The following is a 13,877-nucleotide window of genomic DNA, read 5'->3' on the forward strand; positions in this document are numbered from 1 at the left end:
TGTCTACTGGGTGACTGGCGACTCCTCCCTACTAGTTATATCGCCGGAGCTGCATGCTAATAGAGATAGTTTAGCTAACTGCATGGCTCCATCAGCCCCTTTTCCCCGAGTCCTTGAAGATATCGACCGTAAGTCCCTTCTATAACGTGCACAACGACCACTTTTCTAACTTTCTAGGCCAGTGTAACAGCTATCAGCTCTAATAAAATGGTCCGATTCTTTGTTTCTTCTACCAAGGCTTACTCGCCTTTGTCTTGTGCTTTGGCCGCTATCAGCACTCAATAGCATCGCTAGCTAAGAATAGCCGACTCGACGACGAGATGATTGGCCGCCACCGTCGACGCGGGTACCCAGCGATGTATAAATAGCCAGCTGACGACCTCACTGCATGGCCTGCTTTGCGTTCAGCCGAGTGGTTGATGGCTATGCGACTACATAGCATCCTGGTTTCCTAGAGGACCAGCCAGAAGCGCAGCCATGCATGAATTGAGCTCAATGTCCGATCTTCACCCCGTACACTATCCATCTAGGACTACCGCTGACCATCTATGCAGCTACCCTTCAGAACACTCGAAAGACGACATAGACACGGCTGATAGCGCATCCATATGCGATGGCGGTGCCGAGCAGGACAAGCTACTCTCTACTTCCAGTCGTATCCCAGAAGAGGACGAGGAGGGGCCTTGTTTGTACGAGTCAGCGCAGGAGAGCTTCGCAAAGGATCCGTTTAGACCGTTCCCTTTGCCCGGCTCCTCAAGTGCCCGGCACGAGAAGAAGATTCTAACCTTCCGAGCACTGCTTGTTGGGATCTCGTGCGGTGCTTTGGTGAATGCATCGAACATATATCTGGGTCTCCGAGCTGGCTGGACCTCGTCAGCAAACATATTTGGCGTAAGCCTATTCGACCTTGGTTACTTGCAAATTAATACCCTTTCTAACGTCATCTGTAGTCGATTATAGGGTTTGCAGTGCTCAAATCATGGTCTTCCTATTTTGCGCCCTCATCTTTACTAGGCGGTTTCTTCGGGCCACAGGAGAACAACATTGTTCAAACGGCTGCTACGGCTGCTGGGGGTCTATCGAGTGTGTTTGTCTCTGCATTCCCGGCAATGTATCAGTTGAATTTGCTTGATACCCCATGGAGAGACTTTCTACGTGTTACCGTGCTTACTGCAGCCGGTGGATATTTTGGTCTATTCTTTGCAACGCCTCGTAAGTATTTGGTTTCAATAGCTAGTTTTACTCTGATTACTGTGCTAATCAGCATATATCAAAGTGCGTAGATTCTTTATTTTCCAAGTTGCTAAGGAGCTCAATCTTGTCTTTCCATCTTCTTCCGCGACCGCAATCACGATTTCAGGCATGCATCTTGCCGCTAGAGGGTCATGGCTGGCCCGTCGGAAGATGGTGGCTTTAGCGTTTGCTTTTGCATTTGCATTGGTGCTTAGGGTTATGTCTCAATATGCTCCTGGAATTCTTTGGGTAAGCAATAGTTCTAACAAGCTATCTGTGCGGGATTCCGGCTAATTTGGAACCTTTTGACCGTGGTAACTATAGGACTGGCATATTTTCACTTGGCTTGCGCTTTCAGGGGTTTTACCTTCGACTATGTTTGCCATTCAGAGCTGGGGTTGGTTTATAGAGTGGACACCGGCGTTTATAGGTACTGGAATGCTAGTTGATATGAACGTTGCATTGTCTTTTGTTTTTGGATCTGTGTTAGCATGGTGAGTCTATCTTATATTGCTACTCAGCAACTGTCGAATTCAACTCATTGATAGGGGTATTATCGGGCCATTTATTACAAAACACGGACTTGCATTTGGTGAACCGGTTTCAGAAGATAGTAAATGGGATGGGTTGATGTCATACATCTCTTTCTCAAAGGAGTTTGCCAATGCAACTCATCCTAGCCCTAGGTATTGGCTTCTATGGCCTGGAGTTGCGTGTATGATAGTTGTCGGATTCACAGGTACGAATATTGCGTGTTGACATCTATTTGCTACTATCAGCCACTAACCTAATGATAGAGCTCGCCTGTCAATGGAAGGTTTTCTGGCTTACAGGAGTAGAGATATACAAAGCCTGCAAGAACATACTGTCGCGGCTGCAAGAAAGCAGGCATAAATATGGACCTCTCACTGAAGAAGAAGATCTCAAGGTAGATCAAGCTATCAATGGAGGAATTAAAATGTGGATGTGGTTACCGGGACTTATTGCTGTCCTTATATTGACCTGTGTGGTGAGCAAACTGCAGTTCGATATCCCAGTTGCTTCTTCGATTCTCTCACTGGTCCTGGCATTCACCTTTTCAGTCATTGCCATCCAATCAACAGGCGCAACAGGTATGTATTCACATCCCTATACTATATCAGAAGAAGATACAATGTGATGTTGACTATAGTCTAGATATTACACCCCTTAGTGCCATTTCAAAGGCCTCCCAGCTAGTTCTAGGAGCGACAACTCGTGGCCCAGAGTGGAAACTAGAGAGTTCCCAAAAGGTTAACTTACTCGGAGGAGCTTTAGCTAGCATAGGTGCCAATCAAGCCTGTGGTATGGTTTCTATACTTCCCGCTTCTAGAATACCTGAGCTAACCAACAATAGACCTCACGGGAGATTTCCGAGTCGGATTTCTGCTTAACACTCCGCCATGCACACAGTATGCTGCCCAAGCCATAGGAACATTCTTCGCCGTCTTCCTCGCCCCTGCGGTGTTCTCTGTGTTTGCTAGTGCATATCCTTGTATTCTATCTACAGGTGATGAAACACATAGCAAGAACGGAACCACGGGTCAGACGTGCCCATTTACAGCCCCTGCTGCCTCCGCGTGGCGTGCAGCAGCAGTGGCCGTAACAGATCCCGAATTTCCCGTCCCTAAAACCAGCGTACAGTTCTCCATAATGATGTCTGTCATAGGCTCAATTGTGGTCCTGGTTCGGCATCATCTGTGGATAGGCAAATGGGCATGGATGCGTAACTACCATCCAAATATGATGACTATGGCTATGGCCTTTCTTATTCCTACCACGCAGTACAGTACGGCCATGCTTATTGGTACAGTGATAGCCATGGTATGGAAAAGAAGGAATAGCGGCTCTTTTGAATCATACGCGTATGCTGTAGCAGCAGGATTCATGGCCGGTGAAGGAATTGGTGGCGTAATCAATGCAGCCTTGACCATAATTGGCATCGACGGTGCACATCTAGGAACCAGTATTGGCTGCCCAGGAGGCGAATGTTGAATTCCAAGCCCTTAATGGCAAAGGAAACCAATTTTTTGGCTTTTGAATTTCTATACGTCCTCAAGTTTTCTCAAAGAGTTAAGCTTGGTTACGTTACTAGTTAACTAGTTGACATTTAGATGAAGCGTACATATAATGTGGTACACTTCCTTTATTTGTTTGCAACTTTCATAGTAAAAAAGATGTTTACTTGCCCATGCTCTTAGCTGAAGTACCCAAGGCGTGGACCAGGTGAAACCAATAGGCTGATAAGGTCAACATGTTAGAGACAACAGGTAAGGAATAAATACATAATGGCATCAGCAGAAAGGGAGTGGCCAAGCATTTTCATTAACATAGTATTAGCCGCGTAGTTGAGGAATTGCGACTTGTATTGATTGGCGCACTGGTTGAGAAATCTTTGGGTGGCATCCAATAGCGCTATGTCTGCATCGCCGGGTTGCGATGCCTCACGCATTGCGGACTATTTCCCTAGAATTGGGGTTTCGATATTGGAGAGGAAGGTATCAAAAATATCAGCGTTGTCTGCGACAATTTGACCTACTAATTTTTTGGCCGCATTATACTCGATATAACGGCCCTACGGGTGCTTTAAAAAGAGTATGAAGACTTCTTGTTTTGACTTCTGCCCTAGACGGTGCAAGCGGCCAATGGCCTGAATAGTGGTATTCACACTGATTGCTGGCTCCACGAGAATGGGGGGGTACAGTCTCTGTGTAGGTTGAGGCTTACACCATTGTAATAACGCTTGTGGAGCTCCGAGTTAGTGTTGGAGTTTTGTGAAGTAGAAGTCGGATGTGCCCCAATACGTCCGACGACTAGTTTTTTTGATTCTGGAGACTTCGGAGACTTTGAGGAGCGAAAGGCAATGTAGGAGCCCACCATTAGAAAGGAAAATTCTTTTCGAATGTGCCAATATATGTGACGTGGGAATGGCTTATTCGAGATTCGATGTCTCCCTAACAGCCTGCGCTCTAAAATAAACACTCTCAATTGGCGGTAGTCATGATAATGGCCGAAATTCTCGGAAAGGAATGGTTAATCAAACTCTAGTGTGGTAGTATGTCAGGCCGTTGCTGCTTATCGAGGGGATATCTGCCTGAAGATACATAGTTGGATGTGTCGGTGTCACCGGCGGCAGGGTATTCTAAGCGTGGGGTCATTCGACTTGCTCGTTGGGACGAAACCTCATCCCTTCGCCGATGTACATCCTGTCAGCCGTGCCTGTCAAGACGTCCCAAAATAGTCTCTTGAAACCCGCGATTCTTAGGAGGGTGGTATGACATTACCAAGCCGCTGATCCACAAATGGGAGCCCCTGATTGGGTGCAGAGAGAGTCGTTATATATCTTTGACAACCACCCACACAATTCCATTCGTAGTGTTATATGGCCCCGTGAGATCCCCATAATGGGGCCCTGCATATTCACAGGTGTCTCTCTGATATCCTTGTCCCCTATCATAACCGATGAATTTCTGATATAGATGACAGCGTTCACAGCCCACAACCAAGGTAGTCCCAGCAGGAGCTGCGGAGAGCCGGAACCCCTAGGTTTTGGCTGGAGAAATACAACAATAATGTGGATATCAAAGGTTGTTGAGGTTGTTCCTTGGAAGTCAAGCGAAGCGGCTCATTTTAGCATTCTCTTGGCGCTGTGCCGCATAGGCTCTTCCCGAGGTCTCCACCGCAGCGGCAATTCAGCTAAATTTATATATCCGAGACAAGACTGCTGTGAAAGAGTGTAGGTAAAGGTGTATATGTATGGACAGGCAAACCGAGCCCTGTTTCTCCGGTCTTTAATCGATCTGTCTGTTCAACCCTCTTTCTCACCTTTATCCCTCGGCTATATCCGTCAGTTGTCAGTATGACCCAGACAGAGGAGCCGTGGCTCATTAAACTCCACGACGAATGGATTTCTTCCAATGGTAGTGAAGATGGGGTTGTTAAACATGATTTTGCTATCATTATCAAGGACTTGCTTCTGGGTATAAATCTGCCCGGTAGACGCTGCAAAGGTAATTGACACCTACCATTGGGACAGAAATCTCGACTCGGGCCCTCTCTTCAAATACCATCCTGATGGAGTAGGAGGGGTCGAGGGAGCGCTCTATGAAGTCATCATTGATGCGGTTGAATTTCTCTCCTATAAATAACAGGCAAGAAGACCTAGCGCATCTCGTTTTAGAACTGCATAGGATTCCGCCAAAGCCTTTCAAGCGCTGGAATGTATGTCCTGCACTGTATTCTTTGATTCCGTATCTCTTAATTTTGACATCAAAATTAGGGAGAGCTATTTGTAACGGACTCTCTTTTTAGCGAAAGTCTCTCAAACCGTCGGCGTGATGAGTATGATTATTCTCTCTTCTTTCAATTCTTTTTGCTGTCTCATCATTCAGAACTGACAAATTTAGGACACGAAATATCCACAGATACTACGAAGGAAACATGGATATCTTTATCGTCTTGCATTGCTCGGTGTATTGAACTCCGTATTGAAAGCCACGTCCCAGATAGCGATAGGTATCCTCTTATGGAGATCACCAAAGGTCTGGAGGAGAATCTTTCCCCAGGACTTGAGCAAGATACGCGGGTTATGGTCGCTGCGCAGTGTATTATATTAGCGCCTACTCTTGTTAGTGATAAAATGAAGAAACTGTTGGGAGGACACGGCAAACCCTCTGGCTGTGATGTTCTCAGATTGTGGATACGCAAACTAGAAGACCTGGCAGATAATAGCGGCCTAAACTCTGAACTGAAGGCTGCTGTTGTTGAAGTTAGGGATAAACTTGTTTTGTTGCATCCAGAGCTTTCGACGGGTAGACCCGGAGAGGTGTAACATATCGAGTCAGAGAGAACCGGAGTCACCAGAGTGATGGGTACTCGGTGATATTGCAATGTGGGTTTTATTTTGTTAGGTATACGATTGGAATAATTGAAGTCAAGGAAAGAATGTAGAGCAGGGCTTCAATATATATCATATCTGTGGTAGTGAAGGTGATAATTGATCTAGTATCAGGTGAATAGGGACAATTTCACTAGACGAGTCTGCTTTTGAAAAATTCACTGCTTTTTTCCGGTATCACTTAGCATTGAAGCCTGCGTCAAAGAGACTAGGTAGCCGCATCCACCTCTAGTAGATAAATATCTGCTACACCTTAGAAAAGCCCGTTTCCCCCGGCCCTTTAGACGCAGACGTTGCATGTTGGATGCTTCGACGGCGCTAGTGGGCTCGCAGTGCATTTTTAGCGCGGCTTGGCGTTAACTTAGTTGACGCGGCCCCACAGCGGCAGCAAAGAACGGGCCTCCCGTGTCTATAAAAACCTGGAGCAGATAAGTAGAAGCGGTTGTTGCTACCTTATGGCCATCCCTGAACCATTTAGCGGCGTATTATCACTTTGATGCCTTGCTAGTGACACTGTAACTAAGGTTTTGCGATATGGCTCTAGCAGATGAACTATGACGTGTGGAACTGCAAAGAATGGATCTCCTGCGAAGGAGTTGTTGAATATGACTTCGGCATGATAATTAGGAGCCTGCTCTTAAACGACATCAGTACAGAGGAGGCAGAGGCCGCCAAGTGGCTTGATACTTACTATTGGGACAGAAATCTTGACTCAGGGCCACTGTTCAAATACTATCCTAAGGGACTCGGTGGTGTTCAGATTATACTATACGAGCTGGTTTTATGCATGGCTGAAAAGCTGCCATATAACGATAGCAGACAGGACACCATGGTGTAACTGATTCTTGAACTTCGCAAAATCCCACCAAGACCTGTCAAGGCATAGGATATAACTGTTACACTTCATTTCGTGTTGAACTCCATTAAAGGATGTATTCTAAATTAGCTACAGGAGGAGGATCAGTTTTCGCTGGCTGATGGTATGTTCTCTGAATGCTTGTATAACTACTGGCGCGAAGCCTTTTGTATGTTCCCAACTACCTAGCCTGAATCCTGTCATTATACTAAGTATATACTATGTTCTGGGGGAGTGGAAGAGGCTTTATCAGAAAGTCGTTTCTCCCACCTCACAAGTTCTGTGTATAAATATAGTCGTACTAGGCGCGTATGGGAGGAAGTCATGAAAATCAATTTAATTGAAGTCTGCCTGGTGTTAGTGGCATCTGGCGCAATGCTGTATCCTCAAAGGTTTGCCAGAGTATACCTGGTCATAAAAGAAAGTGAGTAGGTTGGATATAAAAACAATAATAGTCATCAAATAAAGTACATGGTAAAAGCACATCTGCCAACTTTGGCAGCCGCATAATTCCGCAGAAACTGCCACCTAGTTCTCCGGAAGTTGCTGTATGGTCTCTTTGATCAGAGCGATCAGCTCGTCGATGTCTGGCCGTTCAGCAGGCTCAACCCGTAAGCAACGCCTAACTAGCTCCTTTACTGGCGGGCTTATACCTCCACTCTCGGTTGAACCAGCATCAGCGACATTCCCTTGCGAAGAGACCCTGGTTTTACCCTTTCCAGCATCTGTATTTCCGCCCTTCTCGTCGGGGAATCGCCAGTCGCCTCCAAGAACGCACATGGCCAAACTGCCACCTGTCTCTTCACTGCGGGCTTCAAACGGGCTCTTGCCTACAAGACAAGCGTATAGTGTGCAGCCCAGAGACCAGATGTCTACTTTCTCGTCAATGATGGAGCCTGTTTTCACATCGAACAGCTCTGGCGCACGGTACGGCATGGTGCTGTGTTCGGCAGCAGTGTCTTGAACAGCTATGGCGAGGGAGCGAGATGTGATTGCGATGGGACTTGGGCTAAGGGATCCTAGATCCATGAGGATTGGCGTCTTGCCGTCATCATCTATCATGATGTTCCCTGCATATGTATTAGTGACGCTTATCATATGATGTAACGTGAGAGACGTAAATACCAGGCTTGATGTCTCGGTGAGAATACGGTCTGTATTCACCCTCTTCCACGCCTTCCTGACTGATTGCAACTTCACCATCCATCAGAGGCTCATGTTCAGACTCATCTTCATCGTCATCAACCCTTCGACTCGTCCGCCTGGTCGGCTTTCCCTTTGATTTGCCCTTTGCGGCTCCATTGCCATTCCCTCTCGATGCAGAGTCCTTCACCTTGTACTGATGCATACACTTCAGCGCCCTGGCTACCCCGAGCATTAATATCATCAAGTCTCTCTCTGGGAACGAGGTGTGGTTGACCAGGTTTGCATTGATGGCGTCCTGAAGGTTCCCTCTCTGGTAGTATGGTAGAAGAATGTACACGGTTTTTGATCCGGCATCTGCGCCGTCTGATCTGAATTTCGACCCAGACTCGGTCACGACGGAGTAATCGATGGAATGGATGATGTTGCGGTTGGGAGTGAACAAGCTGTATGCTTCAACTTCCTTGAGGGCGAGTGAGACAGATTCTTGACCGAACGGACATCGTATCTTTTTGAGCGCAAAGAGCTCATCGGTACTCTTATCCTGGACGAGATAGACGTAGGAGAAGCCACCCTAGAAGCCCAAATTCATTAGACATGCTCGCAGATCGGGGGATAATCTGCATAATTGTAGTCGTACCTCTCCGAGAAGACGCAGCAGCTTGAAGCTCCGGTTGTTGATCTTCAGCTGCGGCGAGCTCGGGAAGCAGCAGAGACAGTCCGTGAAGGTGTAGAGGAGGTCGAAGAAGTACTGCGCCATTGTCACCGTCCTCGCTGTCGCTGGATAGACGATGAAGCCGGGGGTCCTAATCGTAGGAGCAGCAGCAAGAGAGCAGAATCGACGGCTGCAGAAAAGGAGGCCAGCGCCGACTAACAGGCTAAAACGGCGGTTTCAAACGCAGTCTTGACCCTCTTAGTATCTCGTCCGTGTCCAACGACTAGTCGGCAGCGCCAGGATCGCAGGCTGGAGAAAGCTGGAGAAGGTCGAGATGTCGTTGTTTGATGCTGGAGGATGCGCGGCTGTGGCTGAGGCCGCGAGAACCAACGAGGTGGCTTTTCTCTCTCTCTCTCTCTCTCTCTGCGGATTCTTCCACACCGTCGAAAAAAAAAGCTGCGACTTCACCAACCAACTACATAAAACTATCACGCCCAAGAACGCTCGACACAGACAGACCCTCCCCTTCTACCAGCGCATCTCCTGCATATGAACGAGGCTCCCTCAGCCGCTGCTCCGTCTGCCGCGCGTGCTCCATCCTCCCTGGACCCTGATCAGCCGCTAAAAACGGTTATAAACAAATATAAACAGCGCCCTCAGGCCAGCTCCTTTTCCTCCCTCCATCCTCCGCTGCTCGGCCCAAGCAAGCCACAAGAGATTCACCCGTTGCTCTCTTTGCTTTTTCGACCTTCTCTGACCTTCTCTGGGGTTTCGTTCTCGGTTTCAGCTCCTTTTTTTCCTCTTGTCCGAGTCCTACCAACTCGCCGGAGTCTGTAACCGTTGTTTGAAGCCTCTCTTGCACTCTACTACTCAAGTCTTACTGAGATCACGACTGACGAACCTCGAGACGGACAGTACTTGGAGCCTACAATGTTTTGAGACGATTCCGTGGCCATTTGTCTGATGCTATAAAGGAAAAAAAGACTGTGACACCATGACGGCCGCTGACGACGTCCAGGTTGGCGACCTGGTCAATGTGCCAGGTGGGATGTACGGGACTGTGAGGTTCCTGGGCCCGGTGGCAGGCAAGCCGGGCAGGTTTGCTGGCGTCGAACTGGCGCCAGAGCTGGCTGGCAGAGGGAAGAACAGCGGAGATGTCGACGGAAGACACTACTTTACGACCTCAATCCCCGGCTCGGGCATATTCGTGCCCATGAACAACTCGAAATACGTGACGAGACGAGCGGTTGCGCCACAGCTGACAGCAACATCTGCGAGGAGTGGCCCGTCGATTACGAACTTCAGTAGATCTGTTGGGCCGGGCTTGAACCTGTCCTCGACCACCAGACCAAGGATTCGGCGGCCTTCGTTGCCCCGGCCGGATTCACCCAGCAAAGGTGCACCTTTGCCATCGCCAAAGTTGAATGTTAGTGGTTTACGCACGCCGTCCGGTATGCCAAAGGGCCCTCCCATAAATGGACGGCCACGCACGCCGCTGAAGAGTAGACCGGCGAGCAGGCCGTCGTCTAGAATCAGCATGGAGAGCACAACTCCGAAACGGATGGATGCCGTTCGGACACCCGCCCTCGACGACTCTGATATAAACGACCGGACGAGGGAGCTGGAAATGCAGCTTCGTGAGCGAGACAAGCAACTGGAGGTTCAGGCAGCAACCCTTGCGGAGTTCCAGCAGTGTGTCACCGAGCTGGAGGGGTTGGATGCTCTCCAGGTCAGAGCACAACTCAAGGAGAAAAACGACAAGATATCTGCTCTCACGGCAGAATTTGATAGCCACAGGGCTGATTTCAGGAGTACCCTTGATACTCTCGAAGTGGCAGCTTCCGAGACTGAGCGGGTATACGAGAAACGAATCGAAGAGCTGCTCCAGGCAAACAGGGAGCTTCAGTCCCGCGGCGAAGATGTCGAGACAGTCGCCCTGCAACTCAAGCAGCTAGAGGAACTCGTATCCGAACTCGAAGAAGGTCTCGAAGATGCCAGGAGAGGAGAGGCTGAGGCCAGGGGTGAAGTTGAATACTTGCGTGGAGAGGTTGAGAGAACCCGCTTGGAGCTCAAGCAAGAACGGGAGAGGTCATCAGGCTCATTCCAAGACGGTGAGTCCTCAGCTGAAGGGTCGAGTAGGCATCATCCTACGATCAGAGACCTGGAGCAAAAGGACGACGAGATTCGCGGGCTTAAAGCTATCATTCACTCCCTCAGCCGTGGAGACCCAACTTCCCAAGCGTTCCTCCAGCAGAACGGTATAGGACAAGGAAAGGGGCCATCTGATGGAGACTATGATGCCAATGACCAGCTATCAAAGATGGACTTACGTATTCAGGAGCTCGAAGCCGCCCTGGAGCATAAAACCCAGCGGATCAGCGAGCTGCAGCAAGAGGTCGAAATGGGCCAGGCGCAGACAAACGCCTTTCGTGGCACAATCACCACCTCGCCCCTAAGAGTCCACAAGAATGCACCAGAACCAGCCAGCGACAGGGCCGCCGGCCCTAGCGTACCAACCCATGCACACACGCTTTCGGACCGCACGATCGTCCCCGGAGACTGGACCGAGAACTCTCCTGGCCAGGGCAACACCCTTGATGCCCAATCGTCTAGCACGGATGATGGCAGTGCAGCCTGGTGCGAGATCTGCGAGTCCAGCGGACATGACATCCTCACCTGCACCAACATGTTTGGCACGATGGGCGTAAGCAAGCCAACCAGCCACCCGGCGAGCCTTCAACCCGCATCACAGCCACCGCAAGTGACCGGACCACCGGAGAGAAGCAGTTTTGTCCAGGCCTCGATCGATTCCGCGCTTCATGATAGCATGGACAGCAGCTTCGCCTCCACCCGCAAGCCATCATCCACCACTCCAGAGGCTAACGGATCTTCGTCTGCCAAACAGGGCAGCCCAAGCTCCCAGCGGACCGGCAGAGACGTCGTGCTGGAAGGTCTCAAGGGTATTGGTGGCCTCCCTTCTTCGTCCATGGCTCCTATTGCTGGAAAGTTATCTGGCGTCATCGATGAGTCGAAATGGTGTGCCCTGTGTGAACGAGACGGCCATGAAAGCATCGACTGCCCCTTTGACGAGTAAAATTGAGACAGAACAGACTTCGTTCACGCTCATTCATAACGCTTTTGTTCTTTCTTCAGCGTGTCATCCATCTGCTGCTATTTATGCGAGTATATCGGCGCGGTCTTACTTTTCTTGCTTATTTGCGACTCCGTCCCGACGTTCGCTATTATGGTCCTATATCCTCTTTAATACTTACTGATGGCCTCTGATATTTCGGCACTTGACTCACGGCCATGATGCATGTTCATTGAAGGAAGAAGAAGAATGCCCACCATACCCCCCTATACCATCCATCTGCTTTTCAACCATGACTTTCGGTATACGATTGCACGGTATACCCACCCCCTGACATTCTCCCAGTGTACATGCTTCCAGTTCAGCATAGCCTTGCAGGTTTTTCTCCTCGATCTTTCCTTTACATTTTACCCAACCTTTTTTATTCCCTTTTGTTTTAATATATCCCGCTTTCCCCTCGCTTTGCTTTGTTTGAAAGAGGTCTTTCGGACTCAGTTGGGGTTTTGCTTTCTCTCTCTCTTTCTCTCTCTCTTTCTCTCTCTCTTTCTCTCTCTCTTTCTCTCTCTCTTCGTTTCCCATGTACCAGGACTGGCAAAAGAGAAATAATTACTTACTTTATCCCCCTATTAGTGTCTATAATCAATATCATACACATCTGATTTCTCTATCCGCTCTCTCTCCTCATGCATGATATCCCTATCCCCGGTTTTATTCGGTGATCACTCCAGCGACCTGGAGGAGATACCGTGGCATACTGACATCAGAACAGGGACACCTAGCAAGGCAGAGACACAAGAGAAGAGAGGTATTATTCTGTTGGCTTTCTTTTCTTTTCACCCTTTCAAATAAGGAACAAGGCATTGCTGGATCATTGCGCGAATACCCGAGCCCCGGGGCCCCCTCGATGAAAGAATCAAGGGCCTAAAAAGGAAGACAACCCAGATGAAGGAAAAAAAGGGGGGGGGGGGGGGGAATCTATGCAACAACGCCGATCCCACACTCCAACTCCCGTTTCCCACTGTTAGTTAGTCTTTTGTACGGCAACCGAAAAACGAACTGCTTATTCGTCTTCCAGGAAACGAGGAGGCTGCACCACCTCGCCATCCCCATATCTGACAGGCACCAGACACCCGCACTTCTTGCACTCGCGCTTGCTCTCGTCGTTGGCAAAGTCCTCGATAATGCCGTTCAGCTGGGTGCCCAGGTCGGTGCAGACAAAGCTCTTCTCCCAGACGATGCTCTTGCACTCCCTGCAGTACCAGCGCAGCGTGTCTTTGGCGCCCTTTGGCCGGGGCACCTCCAGCACCACCCCCACCGTATCCGCGAACCTGACGGGCGAGTGCGGGGTGTTTGGAGGCAGGAGATAGAGCGAGCCCTCGTGGACGGGGATGTCCTGGAAGGTCGGCGGGCTGGTGGAGGTGTCGACCACCTTGATCACGATCGAGCCCTTGTGCTGGTAGAAGAACTCCGGCGTGGGGTTGATGTGGTAGTCAGTCCGGGTATTGGGCCCGCCCACCACCATGACTGTGTATCCCTGCGTGGCCTTGGAGGACGGGTGGTAGACGCAGTAGTTGCTAACCGGCGGTTTGAGAAGATGTCCGTTCTCCTTCAGCCTGCACATTTTCGAGGGGGGGTGGTCAGCAAACGGGCACCAGGCACCATCCGGCAGTCTCGGGAAGTGTTTCAGCAGGCGTACCACTTGGGGATGTTCAATGCAGGAGGCAACATTTTGTGTATATCTTTGTCTTTCTCTGCTGTGACGCCGTCTAAGAAGCTGTAGTTGTGCACGCGAGGCGAGGCCAGTACATCCCATCTACACCCTGAGCAGACGTCTCTCCGCGCCAGGAGCTCGCATGTCAGGCCTCGGGCCGGTTTCTTTATACAAAAACCAGCAACGACGGCGCAAGACTCGGACTTTATGACTCTCTCGTTTCGCTTTCTTCGTTTCCTTCGGATCTTTTTTTATTTCTTTGCTTTTTCTGAT

The 13,877-nt window shown here is 49.5% G+C and overlaps 5 protein-coding genes across 5 annotated transcripts; 3 read left to right on the plus strand and 2 right to left on the minus strand.

The window, feature by feature from the left end:
• Window positions 1-426: 426 nt before the first annotated feature.
• On the plus strand, window positions 427-3,246 carry TERG_01994 (OPT family oligopeptide transporter; the record flags this gene model as incomplete). Its single annotated transcript, XM_047747843.1, has 9 exons — window positions 427-497; window positions 555-891; window positions 951-1,212; window positions 1,277-1,482; window positions 1,558-1,727; window positions 1,782-1,972; window positions 2,031-2,345; window positions 2,410-2,556; window positions 2,609-3,246. Exons 1-9 carry the CDS (start codon window positions 478-480, stop codon window positions 3,244-3,246), a joined length of 2,286 nt encoding a protein of 761 aa, XP_047603808.1. The 5' UTR covers window positions 427-477.
• A 1,864-nt stretch (window positions 3,247-5,110) lies between these two features.
• On the plus strand, window positions 5,111-6,082 carry TERG_01995 (uncharacterized protein; the record flags this gene model as incomplete). The annotated part of the gene is made up of 2 exons (XM_047747844.1): window positions 5,111-5,261; window positions 5,658-6,082. The coding sequence occupies 2 exons, from the start codon at window positions 5,111-5,113 to the stop codon at window positions 6,080-6,082; spliced, it is 576 nt and encodes a 191-aa protein (XP_047603809.1).
• A 458-nt stretch (window positions 6,083-6,540) lies between these two features.
• On the minus strand, window positions 6,541-9,150 carry TERG_01996 (serine/threonine protein kinase). Its single transcript, XM_047747845.1, has 2 exons — window positions 8,130-9,150; window positions 6,541-8,074 (listed from the first exon to the last, which is right to left on the minus strand). The coding sequence occupies exons 1-2, from the start codon at window positions 8,389-8,391 to the stop codon at window positions 7,533-7,535; spliced, it is 804 nt and encodes a 267-aa protein (XP_047603810.1). The 5' UTR covers window positions 8,392-9,150; the 3' UTR covers window positions 6,541-7,532.
• Window positions 9,151-9,796: 646 nt separating this feature from the next.
• TERG_01997 (uncharacterized protein) lies at window positions 9,797-11,896 on the plus strand (the record flags this gene model as incomplete). The annotated part of the gene is made up of 1 exon (XM_003237227.1): window positions 9,797-11,896. The coding sequence occupies one exon, from the start codon at window positions 9,797-9,799 to the stop codon at window positions 11,894-11,896; it is 2,100 nt and encodes a 699-aa protein (XP_003237275.1).
• Window positions 11,897-12,953: 1,057 nt separating this feature from the next.
• On the minus strand, window positions 12,954-13,621 carry TERG_01998 (3-hydroxyanthranilate 3,4-dioxygenase; the record flags this gene model as incomplete). Its single annotated transcript, XM_003237228.1, has 2 exons — window positions 12,954-13,506; window positions 13,590-13,621. 2 exons carry the CDS (start codon window positions 13,619-13,621, stop codon window positions 12,954-12,956), a joined length of 585 nt encoding a protein of 194 aa, XP_003237276.1.
• Between the last annotated feature and the right edge of the window lie 256 nt (window positions 13,622-13,877).

Source organism: Trichophyton rubrum, assembly GCF_000151425.1.
Source record: "Trichophyton rubrum CBS 118892 genomic scaffold supercont2.2, whole genome shotgun sequence".
Taxonomy (NCBI): domain Eukaryota; kingdom Fungi; phylum Ascomycota; class Eurotiomycetes; order Onygenales; family Arthrodermataceae; genus Trichophyton; species Trichophyton rubrum.